The 26,406-nt window shown below is 38.8% G+C and overlaps 1 protein-coding gene across 4 annotated transcripts; it reads left to right on the plus strand.

Moving 5' to 3' along the window:
- Nucleotides 1-25,284, plus strand: acbd5a (acyl-CoA binding domain containing 5a). 4 transcript variants are annotated; one of them, XM_067434577.1, is made up of 13 exons: nt 1-82; nt 399-516; nt 3,900-4,020; nt 6,060-6,132; nt 6,236-6,353; nt 8,407-8,616; nt 11,192-11,407; nt 11,512-11,594; nt 14,971-15,187; nt 16,393-16,592; nt 16,681-16,740; nt 17,065-17,174; nt 23,934-25,284. In XM_067434577.1, exons 2-13 carry the CDS (start codon nt 435-437, stop codon nt 23,944-23,946), a joined length of 1,503 nt encoding a protein of 500 aa, XP_067290678.1. In that variant the 5' UTR covers nt 1-82; nt 399-434; the 3' UTR covers nt 23,947-25,284. The 4 variants fall into 4 exon arrangements, with proteins under 4 accessions (XP_067290678.1, XP_067290676.1, XP_067290679.1 ...); XM_067434575.1 differs by lacking the exon at nt 1-82 and adding an exon at nt 84-136; XM_067434578.1 differs by lacking the exon at nt 1-82 and adding an exon at nt 84-136 and having other exon boundaries at nt 11,192-11,386.
- The last annotated feature ends 1,122 nt before the right edge of the window (nt 25,285-26,406 follow it).

Here is a 26,406-nt window from a genome sequence, read left to right on the forward strand (position 1 = left end):
AGACACTCAGCAGTGTCGTTCTCCAAAGAAACTACAATTCCCATTAAACACACGAGGAAGGCTTTCGTATTTTGGCTGTCAGGTACGTATTCATGAGGTCGTAGTCTCTCCAGCACAGCAGGTAGAGCAGCAAATGGTAAAGTATCAAATGCTAGTGCTTTTAACGTCGTTTCGATCGTTTCTAATGCAAGTCGACCAAGAAATATCACATTAAATAGTATTCGGTGCACTTTCAGTCATGTCTTGGTTGTCCTTCAGGATTCGGCGAGACATAATGTGTTGCTTTTGGCTTTGTTGACTTTTTTTGGAATAATAAATAGTATTATGAACTTGTAATGAGTAGCTGTGACAACTGCATTTCATAAATCAATTAATATGTAATGTAACTTTGCTGGTAGGTTTGATTCAGATCTTGCTGTAGCGGTTAGATTGTCATGATGGAGGGTGACAACAAACCAGTCTACGAAGAGAGGTTCAATGCTGCTGTCAAAGTGATCCAAAGTTTACCTTCAAACGGTGAGTAGATAGGTCACAGCCATAGACAGTGTATTGTGTGTTATTGCAGCAGTACACGCGACTCCTCACCTACTTTCATTTGATCGCCGCAGTTTCTTAATCAAATTACAAATTATCACTGGCTTCCATGGTCAACGCGATTAGCCTACATTGAGCTGGTTTAGGTGCTGAAATAGATCGTGTGCCACTAGCCCTGTAGAATGTGTGTGTAGTGATTTGGGAAGGAGCATCATGGGATTTATTAACATATAACAACATGCTAAAGACATGCTAATGGAATTTATATAGAGGGATATTTCACCCAAAAATGAGCCTTCGGTTACTCCAAACCAATATGCTGTTTTTATAGTGTATTTAATTTGTGAAACACAAAATAATAATTTTTGAAGAATCAATGATGCCTTCTTTAAAACAACACAAGGATGTGTAAATTACAGCAATTTTTCTTTGTATATGAATTCACTTAAAGGATTGGTTCACTTTAAAATGAAAATTACCCCATGATTTACTCATCCTCAAGCCATCCTATGTGTATATGACTTTGTTTGGGGGGGTATGGGTAAAACTTTATAAAGTAAAATATCTAGCTTCTTCCAGACCACCTTCCATATTCAACGTAAAGAAAATGCGTAGCTGATGTAACGAAGGACGTGGCGTAAGCGCTTTGAACTGCGATAGGCGTTACACTTTATGCGCAAGTTGAATGAATACGGAAGACCATCTGACGGAAGCTAGGTTTTAAATGAGCAATATTACACAAGTAGCAATGTGATATGGCTTTTTTTGTTTGACAGCATTTAAATAAACAAGGAACAACAGTGTGTTTTTAAAAACACTCTTTTGTGCAGAACTAATTTCTTCCACCACAGATTCATATCTCAAATTGACAGGTTAACAGTTGAGCCCAAGCCTTTGTTACTAATTTTAAAATGTCACTTCTAAAACTAGTAATGAAGGAATTTTGAGTCGCTTCATTGAAGCTTATTATATTATGTAGAGTAGAGGTATTTTGGTATTATGAAAGAGAGATCGACTAAAAGAGTGTAATACCTGCATCTGATATAGTATTCATTCTCCAGGTTAATGTCCATAATAATAAAAAAATCAGTTCACTGAGGAAAGCGATATCTTTGTCCTTTTAAAATATTTCCAAAGACAGCCCTAAAACAACTTTCTTGTTTACAACCAGTCACTCATAAAGCCGTCATCTAGCGTTGCAACTGATCCAGAATGCAGCGGCGAGAGTGTTCTTTAACGAGCCCAAGAGAGCGCATGTCACTCTCTCTTCATCAGACTGCACTGGTTGACAAAGGCTGCTCGCATCAAATTCAAGACACTGGCGCTCGCCTACAAAGCAACCACTGGCTCTGCACCAGTATACCTAGACTCGCTTGTTCAGACTTACACACCCTCCAGAAGCTTGCGTTCTGCAAGTGAACGACGCCTCGTGGTTCCATCCCAAAGAGGCATGAAATCTCTCTCACGGACCTTTTCCTGGACCGTTCCCACCTGGTGGAATGACTTGCCGATCTCAATTCGTGCAGCCGAGTCTTTAGCCATTTTAAAAAAGCATATTAAGACACATTTTTTTCAAACTGCACCTGACTAATAAAGACTATCACTTAACTGTCCAATAAAATACTCAGTTTGTTTGTCTTAAAAAATAAAAATAATAATAATACAGTTTGTGTGCTTGATTAACTGAGACTTCTTACAGCTCTTACAGGTTGTTCCCCTTGTTTGTTTCGTTGGTTCTATTGCTCTCCCCTTTTTGTAAGTCGCTTTGGATAAAAGTGTCTGCTAAATGATTAAATGTAAATGTAATAATGTAATTGTCACTAAATTTAAAATCACAATCACTAACGGACCCTTTCTCAACACCAAATTCGGCATATTTATATAAAAAAATATTTATTGAAGAATATTTATAGATTAATAAGACCAAATACTGCCGGTTTGATATACCCCAAATTAATTATATCTGTTTACCCACTATCTACATAAGAGTCACTGACGGCCTGGAGCTCACATCTGTGAAAGTGTCTGAACAACAGGAAACAGAATCTATGTTTATATATGAGTCACATATTTGAGGTCCAATTAACAACATTTTCCAATTAACTACATTTCGTGACAACAACAGTAATATTTTTTTTTTTTAACTGGGGGATTTTCTTGACCGCCATGACAGGCGGAGTGATACAAACGGACTGAGTGGCGATAGATATAAATATGGATAATTTTCATACAAAACTCAATCGATTCACTTCAAAAGGCCTTTATTACCCCCGGAAGTGTGTAGAATACTTTTATAATGGATAGATGCACATTTTTGAGCTTCAAACCCAGTGGACCTCATCACTGCCGTTATAAAGCTTGGAAGCGTCATATTTATTGATATAACTCTGATTGAGGATGGCTTGAGGGTGAGTAAATCATGGGCTAATTTTCATTTTAAAGTGAACTTATCCTTTAATTTGGAATGAATTCATGGTTCAGAATGGATCACACTGAACACACCCAGCCCCCCCAAAAAGTCACTGTTTGGATATAAATAGTCAAATGCTAAAGAGTCTATGACTGGATCATTATTGCAGTGATTAAGTTTCTATGCTATTTGTTTGGCAACAGTTCTTCTAACTAAGTGATGGAGTGTGTAGCTTTTCAATTCTTAAACAACAATACAGGAAGACACATCATGACCATAATCCAGGACCACACCAAACATTGATGTACCTCTTGATGGAAATAAATGTTGTGACGTTATTTCCATCAAGAGGTGCTTACATTTTTTGGTCAAGATCTTGTATTGACCAAGCCTGCAGTATCCCTCTCAGAAACTGAAGCTTTCGTGCCTCGATCACTTACGAAATCTCTACTGCGCAGACTCGGTCCCAAGATGTCAGCGCCGTGCAGGCCGCCTGAAAGCTTCAAATCTGGCAAGCGGAAACGGATGATGTCGAGTCATCCATATTTTTTTACAGTCTATGGTATTGACAATGCAAGAGTCCAGTGCTCTGTAAAGTCTCCTCCAGCACATCCCAAAGGCGTTCACTGAATTTAAGACTCGGACTCGGAGGTGTAATTTTTAACATTTTGTAACATTTCAAAATGTGTAAAAAAGATTCTCCATGCTTCCTCCCATCTATTCTTTTACAGTATAATATAATGAATCTTGACATTGTCATCCTGGATTATGGTCATGATGTGTCTTCCTACATGGTTGTTTAAAGAAATGAAAAGCAACACACTCCATCACCTAGGGTTAGAAGAACTGTTGTCAAACAGTATACACATATAGCATAGCAATATAATAATCAAAAATATACAAATCATGTTTTTTTCTTCCGTATTTCTAATATAGTTTTTTTTTTCTCTATCAGGTTCATTTCAGCCTTCCAATGATATGATGCTGAAATTTTATAGCTACTACAAGCAAGCAACACAAGGCCCCTGCAATATCCCCCGTCCAGGATTCTGGGACCCCGTTGGCAAAGCCAAATGGTACTGAACCTGCTGAATGACATGTTTGGTTATAAATGTTATAGACTGTTAAAGGGTTAGTTCACCCAAAAATGAAAATTCGGTCAATAATTACTTTCCCTAATGTCGTCCGACACCCGTAAGACCTCGGTTCATCTTCAGAACACAAATGAAGATATTTTTGTTGAAATCTGATTGCTCAGAAAGGCCTTCTACACCTTTAACCCCTTAACTCTCACCATCCTACCAGTGGGACATTTGCATTATATACATTTAAAATAATAATATCTTAGTCTAAACCTAAAGAATTATTGACAAACTATACATCATTTGCAGGGTTGCCAACTTTTAAGTTCAGGTTGGACTGAGACAAATGTTCCGGTCTTTCGATCTTTTTTTCAGTACCAATTTATGTAGTACTACTGTACATAATAAGGAAAAATTGGTTTGTCTTAGCACTATTTTAAACGTTTCTTGGGTCATGTGCTCGCAGCCATAAGGCACCTACTGGGTAATGCCATTAAAAATAAACGTTAGTATTTTTTAGCCACAAAATGACTCTAATTTGCCTCTTTGAATTGGAATTCTCTATTTTAACCTTAATTACTACACTAATTCTAAATACTACACACTAATAATGTTCTCCAGGAAAAAAAATGGTGTTTTGGGGGTAAAATGTGTGTTATTTTGGCAAGGTTGCCTGCTAAAATTCGCACTCATGGGTCTATATATCACATAATAGTCGCTTAAACCCGTGGAAAACAACCAGCGGGAAAAAACGCGGACTTGGCAACACAGTGCAGCAGAGCTCTGTTGATGTCGCTTCGTTGCTCTGATTGGTCGTAGGTCTATCTAATTGATGTCTTTCCTGGTTCGGTTGAAACACGCCCCATAATCACAGCCCAATGGAGCAGTTTCAGACTCCTATTCTGACTAGAATTGAGTATGACCACATCAGGCTACATGTTTTGAGATATCAATCTCAAATTTGTTTTTTTGGCTTTCATTTTATTGCATTTTTAGAGTTGTTTTGTGGAATATATATTCTATATAAAAAAATATAAATAAATAAAACTACATTTTAAATTTTCAAAAAATTAAACTGCTACAACATTTTTGTTTATTTATTTCACTTTCTTTTCAACATTACAATAGTCTTGACCAAAAGAGACCAAACTTAAGTCTGTGCTCTAAAGTATTCAAGAATTTGTAAATGTTATTTTAGGATCTATGCCAATATGAGTCTACATAATCTAGACCAGTGTCAATGACCTACTGAAAGTGAACTTTTGGTCTGTTGAAAGTTCTGTGAGATAACAGATCAGTATCAGTATGTAACATCTTAGTCATAATATTACTTTTTGAAATGCCACACTGAAAGTTCCGCATTTATACTTCTGCAAAAACTTATTTTAAACTCTATTGTAAGTCTAATGTAAACGATAGAGTCAGTGGGGCTCGCAAAATGTAAAAATCCCTGGTAGCCCTTCGGGCAGGCATCAGCCGGAGGAGAAAGCCGGAAAAGTGACAGAATGGACGTGTATTTGCAGTACAGGCGCCACGGTTCAGCTGCGTGACAAACGCTGCCTGTGTGAAGCACAACAGCCATGCGCTGTTCCTGCTCTCCACAGCTTCTGCGCGTGCGATGTGGAACCGATCAGCAGAACTTTACTGCGTTCAAATCAGCAGGATCTAAACTTCTGCGATCATATTTTTCCTTTAGATAACAAATCAAGAGTGTCAACAACACACATCAAAAAAGGAATTATTTCACAATTTAAGATAGCTCATCGGGCAGGGCGATGATACATTTTGGTAACCCGACCGGAAAATACGTTAGCCCCGGGACGTCGGGCAGGCGATTTTGCGAGCCCTGGTCAGATATTTAATTTTTCTCACACATACCATTTTATTGTGTTTCATGCTGTTTTTTTGATCCTCCATCTTTTATACACTCGTCTTGCTAGAGGCACGGTTGTGTGACAGATGACAACATCAGTGTTGAAATGGAGATTATCAGTGTAAAGTTGTCGCTGACCCTTCCTGGTGTTTGTGTTTAGGGATGCGTGGAATTCTCTTGGAGAAATGCCAAAAGAGGAGGCGATGGCAGCCTATGTGGATGACTTGAAACTGGTATTATGTTTTGTATTCTTTAGCAGCGTTTGAGAATGTAGTGTGTAATGTAATTGTTTGTGTTTCAGCTTTGTTGTAACTTGGTTTTATATTTGCTGAACAGATTCTGGAAAGTATGCCTGTAACAAATGAGGTAGAGGAGCTTCTGCAGATCATTGGACCGTTCTATGAGCTCGTTGATGAAAAGAGGAGGATAACGCACGTGTCAGATTTGAGCACAGGTAAAATGATCAACAGTGCCCTCTCAGGTGAATCTCACAAAAGTTGTATTTTGCTCAAAAAATCATTTAAGATTCCTTATCATTTCTGTTCTAAATGTTTTAAATTGGTAAGAACAATAATACTGATTGCATAATTTATGCACTTAAAAAATGGTGTCAATTCCAAACATTTTCAGCATTTTATTCGCTGGATTATTTAAATGAGACTTTTCAAGGAAAATATGCCCAACTGTCATGTAAATGTCATAATGCCAAAAAATATAGTCCTAAATTAGGCTTTATATACTGTGTGATTATTTATATTATAAATGCTATATATTGTCATATCATTCATTCTTGTCAGTGTTTATTTAAAAACATAGAATTAGTCAGATTATGATGGTAAATATTTAATTGAAGAGTCAACGATACAATTTATTGGGTACGAATTTACCCAACAATTCAACATATTGAGACATCGCTGACTGGAGTCCAGTTGTTTCTGGGAATTGCAGTGATCTATTTGCTTCTCTTTTCTGTAGCTTTCAGCAGTCTGTAAAAATGTACCTCAGATTTCTTGTCAAATCGGTTTGTTCAGTCAATCTCAAAGGTCTTTTTTGAGACAAACCTCATTAGAAATTAATACATACGACTATATATATATATATATATATATATATATTTACTTATAAACTTATATATATTTTATTCTTATATTCTATATTTGCTTACACTAATACGCATATGTTTAATAGGATATGATATGAAAATTATGTTATTCAGTATGGACACATTAAATTGATAACTGATGACACATAAAAAAATAAAAAAAAATCAATTAACACTAATTAATCCTTCCCTCAGGTAATTTTGACCTCAAAGACCCTACAACTTTTGTGAACCATGAATGTATAAAATAATTGACTGGATTCGAGGAGTTTTGTGGTTGAAAAAGGAGCAAATCCTTTCCTCACGGAATGTATGGAATGCTTGGAATGCTTCCGTATGCATAGAAAAACCTAAAAATGCTCAAAATTTACAAAAAATTATATATTTTATAATGTCTATATGTGTATCTGAATGCATACTGAAGTGAAAAGACTTTAGGACCCAGCGGAACAGCTTATTTGCTCCTTAGAGTTATAAGGTCAACGTCAAAAAATATCATGTTATATTATCATCATTCCAGAAGAGGTTGACAAAGACACCCAATGCAAGATATTCTGAGCTGAATTAAAAGGGTTATCAATGATCTGAAGTTGAAAGAATGTGCCTATACTATTAATTTATTATAAATAGTAATTTAAAGATAAATAAAATAAAAAAAATAAAATAAAAAAAATTCCTTTAAAATGTTTTAAAAATATTATCAAAATGAAATTAAATAAGCTTTCTGGACAAAGAAAAAAATAAGTATAATTTTAGGGCTTCTGGTCATTTTGACCCACGAGGGGTGCGAGCTCTTTTCAACATTAATAATATAAAGAAATATTTCTAGAGCAGCAAATCAGCACATCAGAATGATTTCTGAAGGATCATGACACAGAATACTTGAGTCATGATGCTGAACATCCATTTTAATTTTAAATATATTAATTTATCAATGTGGTTTAATAAATAAATGGAACCTTGATGAGCATAATGGACTTCCTTCAAAAACATTAAAAAAAAATCGACCCAAAACATACGAACGGTAGTATTTATGTAAATAATTATAACATCTTTTTTTACATTTAATTAACTAATTACCACTTTGTTTCATGCTCAGCCCGCTTGGAAAGATTTGCTAGGAAACTTGAAGGCAAGTAAATATCAGTGTGTTCTCCCAGTGGCCCGTGCCCTTAGCCAATAGTGCCATAGTCCAGGTGTTTCCTTTGAACATGTTCACTCACTGCTATTATTAGTGTAGATTGCTGGCTTCTGTACAGGGTTGTAGTGTTACTAGTGCAGATTTACTTTCTGTGAAACAGCCCTGATGGAACAGACCTTTAAGAAAGTGTTTCAGAACATATCCCTAAAGCATCATCTATATCACATATTATCTATACAAATACGTATTGTTGTTTTTCGCCAGGATTTGGGAGTCTGCTAACATCACCACCCAAAAGTGTCACGAAAAGCATCATCAGGACGATGGAGATGAACGGCAGCCTGGAAAGTTTCTCCGTCAGAACAGCAGAAATGCCAAAGACTAAATTATTAGAGCTGGAAGATGGAGATGATGATAATGAGGTGGAAGAAGAGGAGAAAAATGAAGAAGAGGAGGTTAAAGAGGTGAAAAAAGGTAAACATCATTATCACTACTGTTCATACTCAAGGCTGATTTATACTTCTGCGTCAGATCTGCTCCATAGCCTCTACGCCGTAGGCTAAGCGTCGATTTTTATTTATATTTCTGCGTCTTTGTCCGCATCCACGTGCAATTACACATGCAGAGATATCCATGATAACCCCTGAGGGAGGGGGTTCTGGCAGACCAATCACTGCGATTGCGCGTACAATTGATGCGTTGTTACATTTTTGGAGCGGTGCACGTCAGGATACGTCGTAGGCTTACGCGAGCTACACACAGCCTACGGCGTACACTTGACGCAGAATAATAATTGAACATCAGAACAGTCGTTTTAATAGGAATCCACACAATCAGGAATTTCCTCATGCACATTTCGCAACTGTTCATGCGGATTTGCCTCATTAACCAACAGAAAGCTGCTTGGTTTTAAAGTGACTTTCGTGTGAGCTGTGCTTCATGCTTTGCTAAACTATTGACAATAAACAATATATCTTTTGTGCTCGCAAAATTTCACAAACATTTTGGCAGTACTTTATTTTACAGTCCTGTTTCGCATTAATATATTGTGTAATTATTGTAGTAATGACACTAACTGGGTAATAATGAGGTACTCATGTGGTTTTTACTCACTTCTTTTGTGGGTAAGTGCACTTTATGTACATTGAAAGTGCATGAACTGTAAAATAAAGTGCTGCTGAAATTTTGTTCATAAGAAACATTAAAAGTGCCCCTATTATGCTTTTTCGGATATTACCTTTTGTGTAGTGTTTAGGGTATTTATTTATTTATAATTTTTTTAACCTTTATTTAACCAGAAAAGACATTTAAGAACAAATTCTTATTAACAATAGCAGCCTGGCAGGAGAATAACAAGCAGAGACTGAAATATGTGTCTCTATTTTCAGGGATTTTTGTGTTCCAATCATTTGGTGTAGCAAAACTGAAAGCGGAATGGCCACAAACACTTTTCTTATGGGGAATATTCAAAAGAATATGATTAGACAATCTACTTGTACATTCTAACATGAGGTTGCAGCTTATCTTAAAGTTATGTGGGTGATAAACCTACAAATATAATATAGCTGTTTGTGAATATAAAAAGCGCTTGACAAATTAGTTATCAGTTATCAGCTATGTTTCCATCTAAAGTTACGAATTTAACATTTCCATCCATTGAGCCGAAGATTATTATTACTAGTACTTTAGTACCTGGTATTAAAAGGTAAGTTCACCCAAAAATGAAAATTAACCCATCATTTACTCACCCTCAAGTCATCCTAGATGTATATGACATTCTGCTTTTAAGACGAATAAAATCGGAATATATAAAAAAAAAAAAAAAAGTCCTGGCTTTTCCAAGCTTTATAATGGCAGTGAAAAGTCCATAAAAGTGCATCTATCTATCATAAAACTGCTCCACGCGGCTCCGAGGCGTTAATAAAGGCCTCCGGAAGTGAAGTGGTGCTTTTGTGTAAGAAAAATATCCATATTTAAATCTTTATAGACTAAAATAACTAACTTCCAGCAGAAACGTACCAAGCACAATGTTCTCTCACCATTTCTGGTGTCTTCTCACAGCATTCGGCTGCTCTCCATATGTTTTTCGTAATCTCCATGCACTTAATTTGTAAATTGTGTGAGCTTTTTAGTCTATAAGATCAAATATCTAAAAAGACACGTGCATAGACACTCCCCTGAAGAAATCAGGACCTCTTAATACCAGGTGTAAACAGGGCCTCAGATACTGTGAGGAAAGAGTGAGAGTAAAGATCTCGTAGGGTTTTTTTTTACTTAAAAAAAAAATGCATTTAAACCTATTGTAGAAGACAAAATGAAGAACCTTTAAAATAGCATAATCGGGGCACTTTAAAAGTTGAATAGTCTTGAATAGTCATACATTAAAGGAGGGACTTGAGTCATATCTAGGGCCAGGGATTTAATGACCGCTTGCTTCAGCGCAAACCCAGTTTTGTCGTTGAAGAACTACTGTCAGGATTTACTAAAGACACACAGTGAGATATTAGCACTGAAAAGGCATGGGCGGGGTTATTTTTGTGGCTGACCTTATTGCATGTGCATTTGTAGGATAATTCCCTTTCAAACGTAAAATTTATGGGAGGAGAGTATTTAAATGTATCATGCAAGGTGATTTACTAAGGTTTACGCTTGTCAATTTACTAGTATTCATGCCATTATTTACCACCCAAAAAAGCATGTCTTAAACCAGACGCTAATTTGCACTTCTCTCGGTAGATTGCATTTCATTATGGAAATGATCCGGCTGTGCCTGTTCTTTAATTTGCACGTCATCAGTAGATGACACGCAGAACTTTCCACTCACATTGGCGCTTTTATTGGATTGCGTTCTCACGTTAATAAAACAGATTTTGTAAATCTGGCCCATCTGTAAATCTGAGACTATTTCTAGATGCTATTTTGCCCTAGAAACTACCTAGCAGGTCCTTGGCAACCATATAACATTGTGAGCAGTTTTTCGTTGGTAAGCAACATTTCTTAATACATGCAATAATAATACATTTACTTTGTCAACAACTGTTGTTTTTAGCCTCACAACCGAAGAAAAGGGCTTCTGCAGGGAGACTCAAAGGACCGGTGTCCAATGGCAATATCAGTCAAAATAAAGTCCTTACCAATGGAACACACGGGTCAAACTCTGATCCGAACAGGCATGAGCCAGAAGAAGACCCTGAAAGCATTAACTATGACGGAGACCTCATAGAGCTGAACAGACACCTCAGAGGTGAGGAAAAGGACTTGAAAGGTAATCATTTACACCAACATAACTTGATGCATAATCTTGAACACACTATCATTAGATATCTGAACTTCAATTCTTAACGGCTCAATGTCTTGCATATGAAACAGAAGATGTATCCAGTTCTCACCATGTGGCCAGTGATTCGGACAGCGAGGTGTACTGTGACTCTGTGGACCAGTTTGGTGGAGAAGTAAGCCGATTTCAGTTTACGCTTTTATCATATCCCAACCATAATTTACTTGATGCTGATAACTTAAGATACAGGTGTGTTAATGTTAGGGACGTTTTGGCAAAAATGATGTGGACAAAGGTTGCCATTATCTATTGTTAATCTATGACAGGTATGAAAGCGAGGCTGTGAGGGATAGACTTACCGTGCTTACAATGGCATCTGCTATAAAAAGCTGTATAAAGCTCCTAGATCACTTTTAATTTTACACGGCTCATGATATTTTTGCAGTGTTTCATCAGCAGAACAATCCAAAAACATTTTAAATAATAGTAGAACCAACTAAAGAGACCTACAGTCTATCTCACAGCCTCGCTTTCATTTCCATTAAAAATTAAAGATGGCGCTGCTGTGAATAAGGTCTATAGTAGGGGTGCTCTGATTGATCGCCAACCGATCTCAATCAGCCGATAATCACTTTGGGATGATTGATCAGCGGTCTCTAAAAAGGCCGATCTCATGCTGAACATAAAGACGCGCACCTGCTGTGAGAGCGAGGGCATGACATGCAGCGGCACAGTTCTCTTTCCAGCGCGGGTAAAATCATTAAAGGTGCCCTAGAATGAAAACTTAATTAACCTTGCCATAGTGAAATAATAAAAGTTCAGTACATGGACATCACATACTTTGAGTCTCAAACACCATTGCCTCCTCCTTCATATGTAAATCTCATGAATAAAAAAAAAACTGAAAAATAAGTGACTCTAAACATAAGGCCAACTGTGACGCAAGCGTTGGGGATCATTTATATGCACGCCCCCAATATTTGCATCTGTCCGAACATGTTCATTGTCAGGCGGAACTGATGGAGCCTGATGGAGATATTCGGTTTTAATGAGAAAAAAATACGAGGATTTAAAGTGTGCAAATCTATGCCTTTATTCACGTGAAAAATCTGGACACGCTATATTGTGTTTAAATGCATCCCCTTATAATACGCCATAAAGTGTGTATCATATGCACACAAAAAACTGCGTAGCCTACCATTTGTAAGCCAAAGCTCATTTTGACGGATACATTCCACGAGATTGCACACTCGTACTATTTATACGCCACTGAATGCTCCTCCCCGACGCGATAAGATCGTGTAACGGTGATCTCACAGGCTGACGATATGACGATTGGAAAATTAGGCATATCGCCCAACACTAATAGTAGGGATGCTCATTTCAGGTAATGTTCACAACCGATGCTCATTAATCAATTATTAACCGTTAACTGGTAAGATTATAATATTGAATTGGCATTACATAAAAATAATTGACATGTCTGTGACCCTTTAAAAATATTTTTTTCGAGTGTTTATTTTATTGTGCAAACAGCAGAATACAGAACAGTTCAACAACAGAACCTAGATTCACAATAGAGCCCTGCATTTATGCCCAAGCCCCACGGGACCCGACTTTTTTACGCCCCTTTAGGGCCGGGCTTCGGGCCAATTTTCACGTCATACCTAAGCGCAGGCCAGGCTTCAGATCTTTTTTTTAGGCTTCTCCTTCGTTTTATATTTATTTTATTAATTAAAAGAAACAATGTGCTGCACTGGTGGAAACAACATGGGACCCTAATAGCTTACGAGACTGTCAAGACATGACTCGCACATAGAGTCCAGCAGCAGCGCGCATTCTTCAGCTGCTAGAGCTATGGCCTTTTTACAACTGGTTCCTTCATTTGTTTTCTCTGACCAGGTATCTATCTAATTAGGAAATGACCAGGAGTAGGCCTAAATGCCTTCCGAGATTCTTTTGAGACGTATTTAATTCTGATGACTCAAACAAACCAATTCAGAAGGTCGTCTGAAAGCATTTCAGACAAAACCAGACAAATGTAAATGTATCTGGTTGTTTAAACCACATGTGTAAATTTTACTCCTGGCAAATGGTTAAAAAATAAACGTGTGTGAGTGTGTTATGTTGTAGTCAGATAGATATGATGGTGCTACTGCAACACGCATCGCCCCAAATGAGTAAAGCAAGCTAACGCAAATGGCCCTAAATGAAACTTAAAATAAGTCTTAGGTGCTCAAAACACAATGATCTTCAATAAAAATGAATACATGATCTTACCAGTGCTTAGGTCGCTCTCTCTCATATTAAAGTCTTTGAATTTGAAATGAGCTGCTGAATAAAATGCTAGAACCTTTTGCTTTCGTTGATGTAAACTCCGTTAGATATAGGCTATACTGCAGGAATTGAAGATCGGATTTATTAGACTATTCATTATGCAGAGGTGTAAGGTAGACAAGACAAACTGCACGTTCTTTTTTTACTATTTGTTTAGCTCATTTCGTTTGCGAGCGCCGTTGCGAGCTGTAGTATCAGCCTGCCTCAGCTCGTCAAAAATGCCTTTTACTGTGGAGGTAATATTATAGTAGGCTAAATTAACTAACATTGTGATGCTTGAAGTGTTTTATATCTATGAATTTTATTATAGGCAAGACAAGTCAAGAGTTGATTTGAGAGGCTAAATTGATTAAACAGACGGTTAACTCACTGTCGGCTGCTGGTCGCTTGATCATCACTTAAAAAAATTAAAACTTTAACAAACAAAAAATTGCTCTAAACATTTTTCAACAAATAAACAAAACAAAATATAACTACTTTGACATTAAAAACAAAACTGAACTATTTTAATGGCTGCAACAATGTAAGCCAAAAAACACAGGCTCCAGTCGGACTCAGCCCGAGATTTGTGATAAGCTGTTGGACAATACCACACTACGAAAAGCATTAAACAAGGCTTCAGATGGCACTGATGCCCGGGGAAGAGACGTCTCGCTAGAGCGGCCAGCCTTGGGAAGCGCCATTCATTAGCTTTCCTCCACCAGTCAGGAGCTTGTACTACTGCTGTTTTGTAATACCGCATCGTTTATTTTGCACGTAACTTCATAACCCTTTCTGTCGAAATGGTCTCACACAGTATGCTTCTTTCCCATTGCTTCATTTACATGTGTCGGCACGTGTGGTTTGTTGCATGTGTTGACACGCCCTGTGAGTAAAAATAAATAAATACATAAATAAATAAAACCTTTAAACCGTTTAGTGATAGTGTTAATGGTTAAAAATTCTAATTCTTACGGTCAATATGAGCATCCCTAGTCTATAGTCTAACAATGTTTTTTTTTTTTTTAAGGCAGCTTTCGGTTGGCCAAACTTGAATATGTTTCGAAATATGTGTTGGGAAATATTTTACCCTCAAGTGAAAATCCCAATCGCATGGATTCCTATTGAAATGACTGGAACAATGTTAATGTGACCGCACCTTAATTCTGCTAAGAACCTCTGCAATTGTTTGCCAGGATTCCAGCAATGCATGTGCTTTTGTTCCTGGACACCAGGGATCTGAGATACACGTCAACCACTCACTGGACGGGGCTGAGGAGAGCCACAGCCGGCTGTCCTCCGCTGAGGAGGTCCGATCACAGGAGGAACTGCAGGGGCGGGAGGAAGGTGTACAGCATGGGGGAGAAGACGGACGGGGCAGCAGAGGAGGTTCTCAGAGACACGGACTTCCTGTGAACAGAAGTAATAGTTCTGTGGTCAGGAGGGGAAGAGGTAATTTTAGCATATTTCCATTTTTTCCATGGGATCATCGGACCCAAAATTCACTTTTGTAAGGTGTTTGCATATAAATGTTTTTTTGCAGTGAGTGGACACAACTACAATGATACAAATCCATTCACTGCTTTTTTTTATCCTCAAAAAGCCTAAACACTCTCAATAATCAGGCCGACTTAATTTTCAGAGTAATATGTCATTTATTAAAGAGGCCTATATCTGCATTAATGTTAACCTACAGACTTTCAAACATGAAAATGTCATCTATTAATATGTATTTGTGTCAAAATGACATATAAATATCTTTTCCTATTCTATTTTGCCTGGAAACTCTTCCAAAACACGTGAAAAATAGGCGTCTCTTCTATTTCTAGCATGCGCCCGAGCAAGCTCCAACCAGTTAACATGGGAGCCGAAATAAAAACGGATACGCCACGCAGCCGAGACGCTCACGGCACGCTTGCAGTGTGTCACCGGACTAATAGTATATTGCTGCAAAAGGATTTAAAGGCATGATGAATTGTGAAAGTAAAATGATCATCACTGCAACCTTTCATGCCACGATCTGAATATAATGCCATAGATCTAAATGTAATGCAACACTTTTCATGATTAGTTAACCATGAAAACTGTAATAGTAAAAACGCACTAAAAGAGAAAATAATACTTAGCTATTTCAAATGGAAAGACGTTAGCCAATCACAGCAGTGAGCGTTTACACTGAAGTCTCACAGCAGACACGCCCCTTCAAACAGAGCGTTCAGAGCAGAGGCTAAAATCAGAGTAGGAAAAATGCATTTTATTTTTAAATTAAGAACATTTTTGATGTTAAAAGCATTCTAACATTATAAGTGCACCCCAAGAAACATCATAAAACAATACATACATTTTTTTTACCCCTAAGCGAAGAACAAAAATGAACTTTGCGGATATATTGCGGAACTTTTGTAGATATATCCGGGTCTTTACAAGCATATAAATCCATGGCACACACATATATTGGGTTAAAATAGTCAGTTTCAAATGAAATATTCTAACAAGCTTTTCCTGGCAAAAAAAAATGACCTTTGCATTGAGAGTGTGCACATATGACACCTTCAGTTGTTTTGGAATAGAGCTGACGTCCTCAAGTAAACTTGTTTTTTTAATCTGTTAATGATCTTCAGAATGTTGTTTGAGCAGCTGGTTCTCCTGTGTTTCAGGCTCCAGGTCACCTGCCTCCGGCTCCGGGTCAGCAGGGCCGCAGCAAGGCAGTGGGGGAGACGGGGACCGCTGGGGGACGGGTGGACCTGTGATGGAGAATCTAAACGAACAGATAATCTGTGCTCTGGCCAGGCTGCAGGAAGACATGCAGAGCGTGTTAGAGAGGCTGCACACGCTAGAAGCTCTGACAGCTGTGCAGGTGACAAACCGTCACCTTTATCAGATCAAGATAACACAGATTAAATCTGAAATGTAACATTTTTGATTTGTCCTGTGCCACTTCTCAGGCCCGATCCTTAGCGCTGCCATCAGACTACCTGTCACCACCTGTAAATAAAACTAAAAAGGTAGAGTCATTATAACAAACTGATGATGGGATGTATTTTTTAAGAGTTTAAAGACTAAAGAGGAGAGCATTCCTATAGTTCAAACAGACAAGGTCATGGGTTCACTTCTCAGTGAATGCATGAACTGATCATATTTCTGCACAATGCATATATATAAATGTTAATTTTTACCGTTTTCATTGAAACGGCCAGTAACTGATCATGTCCCTGATCATTTGTATTAATTTCTATGCCATTGCCATATAATTAGTGCTGACATAATATTTGCATTTTTATTTTATATTATTAATATTATTATTTATTCTCGTTACTTACACTTTACAGAGGCCATCCTGGTGGCCTTTTGATGTGTCTCCTGGAACTGTGGCCTTTGCCGTCATCTGGCCATTTGTGGTGCAGTGGCTCATTCGTCTGTTTTTGCAGCGCAGGAGAAGGTAAGTGCTGTCACGTTTGCTATGTAACACTTAAAGGGCACATAACACAAACAGAGTCTCATGTTAATCTTGAGTAAATCTAGAGTAGTATTACATCCTTCATATCTCCGAAGAGTCTTTCGTTTTATCATATTTATAAAAGACAAATACGCTGTACCGATTCTTTCCAAAACCAGTTCTTGGAGGCATGCAGCGGGCGGAGCTAAAGAGTCACGAGCACACACACACACACACACACACATAACACACTGCATCATGGCATAATCCCTGGATAACTTTTTGCATTGTTTACATTATATACACTTATGCGCCGATTGCCAACAAAACACAGACATTTGATACAGTTTCACTCACTGCCTGGGGTTTCGACTCGTGACCAGGATTTTCTAACACTGGGACCTCTCCATCCTTCAGTTTTAAACGATCGGCAAATCGGTGTAGAACTGGGCCTTGTTTATTAAACATTCATCATCGAAATGCGGGGAACAAACAAACACACTTGCAGAACTCTATTGCTGCTCTGGAAAAACAAACTGCATCCACTGTTCCCATAACGCTGGATTATTTGGGATTTGGTTGTCTTTCCCACACATCCAAAAAAAAACACTTCTTTAGTTACATTGTTGAATCTTGTGGTCTAAAAACAAAATGACAGCGCGGCCAATGGCGGGATCATCCGGGAGAAGTGCCCATACAAGGAATTCTGCCCTTTATGACATCATACAGGCCTATACTTGGAAAAAAAGAGCCCTGATGTAGTGTATTAGGCATAAAAATGCTGCGTCCACACTTTTGTCCATGTTTAGCTTGAGAATCAACTCAGTGTAAATAAGTCAGAATGCATGAAATACTCATTCCCTTTAAATACTGTTTTTATTATGTACACTACTGTTAAAAAATATATATTTTTTAAATTAATAATTTTATTTAACAAGGATGTATGAAAATTGATGAAAAATTAAGTAAAATTTCTATTTCAAATGAATGCCATTCGATTCGTTAAAAATAAACTCCTTTTTTCACAATTTCTACAAATATATGAACTTGGCACAACAAACACTTTCCCCCGCCATTGACGGAATTTTCCAGCAATCCATGTTTTAAAGGGGGGGTGAAACACTCAGTTTCAGTCAGTGTCATGTCAATCTTGAGTACCTATAGAGTAGCATTGCATCCTGCATATCTCCGAAAAGTCTTTATTTTTTTTATAATTATATAAGAAAGATGCGCTGTTCCGAGTCTTTCCGAAAAAAGCCGAGCGGGTGGGGGCGTGTCATGTGAGCGGAGCTAAATAATGACGTGTGCAGCAGCGCGCTGCAGTGAGGAAAGTGAGTCGCTCTGTGAGGAAAGTGATTCGCTCTGTGAGGAAAGTGATTCGCTCTGTGAGGAAAGTGATTCGCTCAGTGAGGAAAGTGATTCGCCCGCCGCGTGAGGAAAGTGATTCGCTCTGTGAGGAAAGTGATTCGCTCAGTGAGGAAAGTGATTCGCCCGCCGCGTGAGGAAAGTGAGTCGCTCTGTGAGGAAAGTGAGTCGCTCTGTGAGGAAAGTGAGTCGCTCTGTGAGGAAAGTGATTCGCTCTGTGAGGAAAGTGATTCGCTCAGTGAGGAAAGTGATTCGCCCGCCGCGTGAGGAAAGTGAGTCGCTCAGTGAGGAAAGTGATTCGCCCGCCGCGTGAGGAAAGTGAGTCGCTCTGTGAGGAAAGTGATTCGCCTGCCGCGTGAGGAAAGTGAGTCGCTCTGTGAGGAAAGTGATTCGCCCGTCGCGTGAGGAAAGTGCTAATACAGATCGACCGCCGGCCTATCAGTGGGTAAGTCAGTAGCTACTGGTTATATCACCTGTTTAGCATCCTACAAGCCAGCGCTTTGATGGGCGTAGCCTGTTGCTTTCGCTCTCTCCCTCGCTCTCTCTCACGCGCTTCCGGTAGAATTGTCCGTAAGGCCCATACAAGGAAATTCCGCCCCCGTTAACGTCAAAGGGGACGCATGATCTCAAAAAACTTGCCGAAACTTATGACTAACCGGAAGTAGTATTTTTGACAAAGAAATACTCCCATCAAACGTCCACCTTAACTTTTGAAACTTTGTCTATGTTTAGTATGGGATTCCAAGTCTTTAACAGTGTAAAAAGATCAGTATGCATGAAACAGCATTTCACCCCCCCTTTAAATGTTTTATGGTAGGGGGCGCTATTACACATCTTCTGAAAGGGTACAGAATCTCCGGATCAAAAAAGGGACTTGTTTTTAGCAAAGCATGACACTATGCAATGCTTTTAGCAATTGTTTCTGCTCCTTTTTTGCCTTTCTCAGTTGTTGTTTTTTCTTCAGTTTTAAACTTAATTCAATTGTTAATTAAAAAAAAAAAAAACGTATTGTAGCGTGTAGGGGTGTCCCTGACTAAGGATTTACACGTTCGAATCAGAATTTTCGAATCTCTCTATGGTCGACCAATAGTCGAATCATCTATGTGTGTGTAAACCATAGACCGGAAAAAAATAAACGTTATAAACAAAGGGCAGGACACTAGTCAGCAGGAGGCTAAGACTATTTTTATTTTACTTTACAAACGGCACATAGCCACCACTTTTAATAAAGTGATCAAAACTAGGCTACACTACACATTCGTAAATTAACCGTTCTCTCATAACATTTAAAAGCCGCTATCGAAACACAGAACATCACACAAATATATAAAAGAACATTTTGATAAATAAACCTAAAAAAAATATACCTGCCTAGAGAGGAAAAGAACACTTTGAGTGCGTTCATATGCACGTTCTTAAGCCAATTGTGCCTAAAGGGGGTCACACCTCCGGACTGAAGCTCAGCGCCGTGTCTCAGGTATCTCACACCAGGCAGACGTGAACATTATATAAGCGCGAGCTCAATTTTGAATCGACTTCTGACAGAAGAGCTGCACGATGAGTGTATCTTGTAGCACAGGGTGAAATCAGTATCTACAGTCACGATTTGAGGGAAATATACATTTAATCGCCGCTGACAGGCGTCGAATGCCGCCGTCGGTGTATATGTGATCGAATTTTAAAGGCGGGGCACGTCCGGTGCGAAGCTCAGATCCCTCAGCGCCGCGACACGTCTTTATAACACTAATATTGATCACCCCCATATTGCCAAAATGGTATGATCCTCGTTTCATAACCCCCGCGAAGATTCACCCATGAGATCAGTGGTCGAATCCGGTCCTGCATATCGATGCATCGAATCTTCGACTATTAGGGGTCACCCCTAGTAGCGTGATACTTTTTTGTTTGTTTAAAGCAGAGGCTCAATATTGCATATTCAGATATACATACAACAAAATATTATGGGGGCCATACAAGTTTTTTGCTGACTGACTATATATATTCAATATTATATATATATATATATATATATATATATATATATATATATATATATATATATATATATTCAAACACATTTAAAAAATCTTGCTGACCCCAAACTTTTGAACGGTAATGATTACTGTGCAAATTTCCTGGACAAATACAATACTTAGATGCCACATTTTGACACATAACACTCACATATTTAAAACCTCTTTCATAGTATTTAAAATTGTTTATAGCCAGCATACAGTGAACACTGCATAGTCTGATCATAGCTTAGGTATTTAAAAAAATAAGATCAAGTTGGCAAATTTGCTTTGTTTAAATCAGCACTAGGTAACTTTTGCCCTCGGGGTCCCCCTACATTGTCATCCTATATCAGGGGATGTGCGCGTGCATTTGTTGACATGACAACCATGATAGCCTTGAACTAGTGATGCCCGGGTCGTCTCATAACCCGCGGACCCCGTATGTCTATTTAATGGTCGCGGGTGCGGGGCGGGTTGCAAAAATATATACAGTGGTGCGGGGCGGGCCAAATAATTTCATAAAAGCAGGACCCAACACTAACAGTTACCCCTGAACACTGTTCACATGCAGGTGTTCTGCTTGCGTCGCGTGTGAATTGTCTTCATCCCAGGTATAGTGGCATATGTTTCAGCATGTTATATGAATATAATTTCATGGGGGGTTTTTCAAACGCCAAATGATCGCGATGCTCACGTTTACAAGCCAGCGTCATTATAGTAGCCTAGTCTATTGGTTACCGTTTGACAGAATCTTATGATACTTCAATTCAGTGTTTGAGTGGTAGGTAATAACCATAACAATCATGACACCCTAGTCAGGATCGGTCGGGCACGCCTCCTTCAGCTCACGCCAACGAGCAAACGCTGGCCCAATGTTGATCCTCGTCCTGCCTTTAATCCAATCACTTTTTCGTTTCCTCTTATTGCTTTCCTCCAACAAAACCTTTGCTTTCGTATTTTTCCGTGCTGCTTCAGACACGACTATAACATCCGACAAACAAACAATAGTTGGGCTTGCACGTCCGAATTTAAAGGGTTACTTCAGCGATTAGCATATGGCTTTGTATCAGTAGAAACCCTGGAGTATATTCAAATGATTGTGCTTTTCCCCCTCATATCTCCCTGAGACAAGAGATTTATGCATTTTATTTCTGGAAAAATTCCTCCTATGATGCAAATTGACGATTTTTGCATCACAGGAGGAATGTTTGCTCAAAGGCTAAAGACTACAGCCAGCAGAGGGAGCCATTTCCTCATGTTTTGATTCCGTGCATGGGGGATGGGAGATTACACTCAGCTTGCAGGGAGAGCTCAGCTTGCAGCTACAGGCACTCATTTAAATGGAGCTATGGTGCGCAATGTAAGTCTTTTAACTTGTCAAATTAATTTCTATGAAAGTTAAGCTTGTAAAGGCATGAACTGAAACGCGCCAGACTGAACTCGCGTTGTGAATGTATGCCGCGAGTGTAGTCGCGATTGCCTCAGCTCTCATCACTCTGCAGTTAGTGCTCAGTGCTGTGATACTGGCGCGTGACTCACTCATTATATTGAACAGACACGTTCAGTTTTTAATTGTAGTGTCTTCTCTAACTCAGTCACTGTAATCAAGTTGGTGGCGTTGGGAATGGCACAGTGCAGCAAAGCATTCTGGGAATTGTAGTCTTTCATCCCCATGGGACAAAAATACATTTTCTGTCTTTTCTCAGTCTAGAAGACACCAAATTCAAAAATAATTTCACATTTCTACTACATTGATGACCCAGTTTAAATACAGATTCATCTTCCCAGCGCTGAAGTACCCCTTTAAGGAAGTGTGGGTGTTGGTGGAAGTGACGTATATGCCGTAAAGCAGTCGAATTTTGTAGTTCTTTTTGTTCTCGGGTTACTATCCGAAACTCAAAGGTTAAAAGTACGATTAAAAACGATACAGACCCCATCAGGCTATGGCAGACGTGTCATTCAACCTATTGTAAGTCGATTTATCATCACAAGAGTCTTGAAAATATATTATGAAGGTTGAAAAGTTACCTGGTGCTGCTTTAAAGTTGGCATGAAACAAATTGCGATAGTCTTCTCAAACAAGAAAAAATGTAGGGCGGGACTTGAGTTGATTTTTCATTGGAAGTTGATTGGATAGTTGTGGCTTGCTATTGGTGAATCTCATGTAAGTGACAGTAAACGTCATTAGAAAGAGAGGGAGGGGGAGTTATTTTGATTAAAGGGGCGGTGAAATGCTGTTTCATGCATACTGAGCTTTTTACACTGTTAAAGACTTGGATTCCCATCCTAAACATAGACAAAGTTTCAAAAACTAATGTTGGACGTTTGATAGAGTATTTCTGTGTCACAAATACTCCTTCCGGTTTCTCACAAGTTTCGGAGAGTTTTTTTCGAGTATGGGTCGGCTTGACGTTAATAAGAGAGGAAGGTCCTTGTATGGGCCGTACGGGCTCTTCTCCCGGTAGGGTGCGCACGCGCGTGACTAGAGCGAGAGAGGAAATGCACGCCATGGCATGCACGCTTCAGCACAGCATTCCGGGAAGGCAGCGCTGCATTTGAACTGATTTGAACGCAGAAATGCTTCAGTCGCATCGCAAAGTGGATCTCCACACTCCAAGAAGTGTGTTTTTGACGGAGCCGTCCCAGCGATAAAGGTTCGGTCCTTCTTTGGAAGCAGCCGGTGAGTAAAACTGCTTCAAATGTCTGTGCTGTTGCTTATCGTCGCATGAGTAAACATCAGTAAACGAAACTTCGTCATTCAAATGCGCTAACGGACTTCATTGCTGTTCTATGTAACGTTATAACGTTACACTAGTCTGACGTGCAAAACCGTTTTGCTTGCTACTGCTAAGGTTTGGTCGCATACAATAGTCCATAAACCGAATCATGTCCTCATAATCTGAGAGTAAAGACAAATGTTGACAGGCTACTAAATACAGTACATACCAAAGAGACGGACGTCCTGCTGTTGCTGTTTCTATTTCAGCCTCCGAATCATATCTATTAGCTGAGGTCGATAGCAAGAGTTTCTCCACGCTTGAGGACGTCACCTCTTTGCGCATTCGTCATTATTTAGCTCCGCCCACACGATACGCCTCCAGACGCTCGTTTTTTTCCAGAAAGACTCGGTACAGCCCATATTTCTTTTACAAATATAATAAAATTAAAGACTTTTCGGATATATGAAGGATGCAATACTACTCTATAGGTACTCAAGATTGACATGAGATTGACTGAAACTGAGTGTCCCCCCCCCCCCCCTTAAAGATTTAATAGCGCATGAATTATGTGCACAGATAAATCATTCATAATAAATACTGCAATATTTCATTAAAACAAACAATGATTCCATGGTGACTAAGATTAGATGATCTCGTTGCAGAAGAATCAACTGAAAGGCCAGAAGCGATGGTTGGATGCAGAGGAGAGCCGTGCTGCGCGTTTAGGAGGAGGAGGACGTTTCTCTGCCTGTCCCGTGATCTCTAACTCCTGCTTTTGCACTACGATGATGACGACTCTTAAGAATTAGCGAACCGAAAGACTGAGTGAATGTACAGCATTGCAGCGTATCACAAGAATTTATTTTGTACTTTTTTTTTTTTTTACGTAACAATTTACGAAGTGAGGAATCCCTGATTTGGGTAATTATAGTAGAATTACTCTTTAATAGTAGTTACGGATAACCTTTATGTCACTTATATATCATTCAGTGTTGTGCTCATAGCTGCTAACTGTCATTAATACTGTAGCAAAGAGGAAGATGCACTGATGATTTCTCTGAACCCTGGCACGTTTAGGAGAAATCAGCCCACATCAAGGGCTTTGAACCGTGATGGGAACAAATCAGGACCTGCTAATCTGTTTAAGTAACATTTTTATTATATGTTAATATCTAGACTTGACATTTGCTCAAGTCACTTGTGGTGCTTATCAAAGCCATAATAAAAAACTCATGCACATTTAAGTGACCCTTTGCTTTGCAAATTTATAGAAAGGGTCAGAAGGTAATATAGATATTTATGTTCTTCATTCGCTCAATATCCCATCATGATTCTTGAAAATTATGTAGACGCTGATCCACACATATTACTAAATATCTGAACGTCACTGCATTAGATACAGAGACATTCGGACGTATAGGCAAATACTTTTTGGGTCCGCTGTAGTTTGTCAATGCCGACACATTTACACACATTTGGTGAATTTTTTGAAATGTTACTGCGAGGTCTGTGTGCATGAGAAATCTTAAACCTTTCAGCGTTTGCAGGGTGGAGATTGAAAACGATCCAGTTGAAATATAAAGCACTTTGAATAAATGTGAAGATTGACCTAATATCTAATGTTTAGAACCCTAAAATTAATACAAGGCTGAAATCTGATCAATCATTTACATAGGCTGTGTTTTTAAAACTAAGAAGTACAGCTGGTTTGTTTCAATGTAGTTTGTGTAAATTAGTCAATGTTAATAATTCCTTTTAAAAACTGTATATTAGAAATGTGTGAAAATATATACACGGCTATATTTTAATTGAACTATACTGTAATGTAGCATTTGCATATATTACTCATGTCTGTACTACTTTGAATCATCTGTAGAGCAGGAGGTTCTTCATTTGATGCTTTTGTTCTAATTATGTTCCTATTAAAACAACATAAGTATGATCAGCGCATGTTCACCAATGTCATTCAATATGTTAGACTTGAGCATTATTAAAAGCTTTTGAAAAACTCAATGTTTTTATTCCCATCTTGCACTGTAATGCTATATTTGCACTTCCATTATCAAATGTATATCTTTTGTAGCTGTTTTATTGTATTATACAGTGATTAGGCATAACATTATGACAGCCCTGACCCATTGAAACATGGACTCCACTAGACCCCTGAAGGTGTGCTGTGGTATCTAACAAAGATATTAGCAGCAGATCCTTTAAGTCCTGTTAGTTGCGAGGTGGGATTGAACTTGTCTGTTCAGCTCATTCCAGAGATGCTCGAATGGATTGAGATCTGGAGAACTTTGGAGGCCATGTCAACACCTCAAACTTGTTGATGTGCTCCTCAAACAATTCCAAACTATTTTTGCTTTGTGGGAGGGCGCGTTATCCTGCTGAAAGAGGCCACAGCCTCAGGGAATACCGTTTCCACGAAAGGGTGTTCATGGTCTGCTACAATACCTAGGTAGGTGCTACATGTCAAAGTAACATTCATATGGATGGCAAGACCCAAAGCTTCTCAGTAGAACATTGCCCAAAGGATCACACTGCCTCCTCTGGCTTGTCTTCTTCTAATAGTGCATCCTGGTGCCATGTGTTCCCAAGGTAAGTAACGCACATGCAACTGGCCATCCATGTGATATAAAAGAAAACATGATTCATCATTGGCACCCTGACTGGTCTTCGGCTATGCCGCCCCATATGCAAAAAACTGTGAGGCACTGTGTATTCTGACACCTCTTTCAGAACCAGCATTAACTTCTGGAGCAGTTTGAGCTACAGTAGCTCGTCTATTTGATCGGAACCCACGGGCCAGCCTTCGCTCCCCACGTGCATCAATGAGCCTTGGCCGCCCATGACCCTGTGCTTCACCACTGTTCCTTCCTTTTGATAGATACTGACCACTGCAGACCGGGAACACCCTACAAGAGCTGCAGTTTTGGAGATGCTCTGACCCAGTTGCCTATCCATCACAATTTGGCCTTTGTCAAACTTGCGCAAATCAAGAATGGAAAAGTTTGGTACTGTGCCCAAACAAAATCTTAGTGAAAACTAATTTTAAGATAAGACAACCGCAAATTTGGATCACAACTTTAGATGTATGGTTTTGATTTTCTCTTAGGTTTAGATATTTAAAATGTA

This window comes from Pseudorasbora parva, chromosome 24 (genome assembly GCF_024679245.1).
Source record: "Pseudorasbora parva isolate DD20220531a chromosome 24, ASM2467924v1, whole genome shotgun sequence".
Classification (NCBI taxonomy): Eukaryota; Metazoa; Chordata; class Actinopteri; order Cypriniformes; family Gobionidae; genus Pseudorasbora; species Pseudorasbora parva.

Bases quoted from the DNA above. Each gene is read 5' to 3' on its own strand.
- acbd5a (XM_067434577.1), top strand. From the start codon at position 435: ATGATGGAGGGTGACAACAAACCAGTCTACGAAGAGAGGTTCAATGCT. The intron at 4,021-6,059 runs GTACTGAACCTG...GTTTGTGTTTAG, and splicing joins CCCGTTGGCAAAGCCAAATG to GGATGCGTGGAATTCTCTTG. The intron at 6,354-8,406 runs GTAAAATGATCA...GTTTTTCGCCAG, and splicing joins CGTGTCAGATTTGAGCACAG to GATTTGGGAGTCTGCTAACA.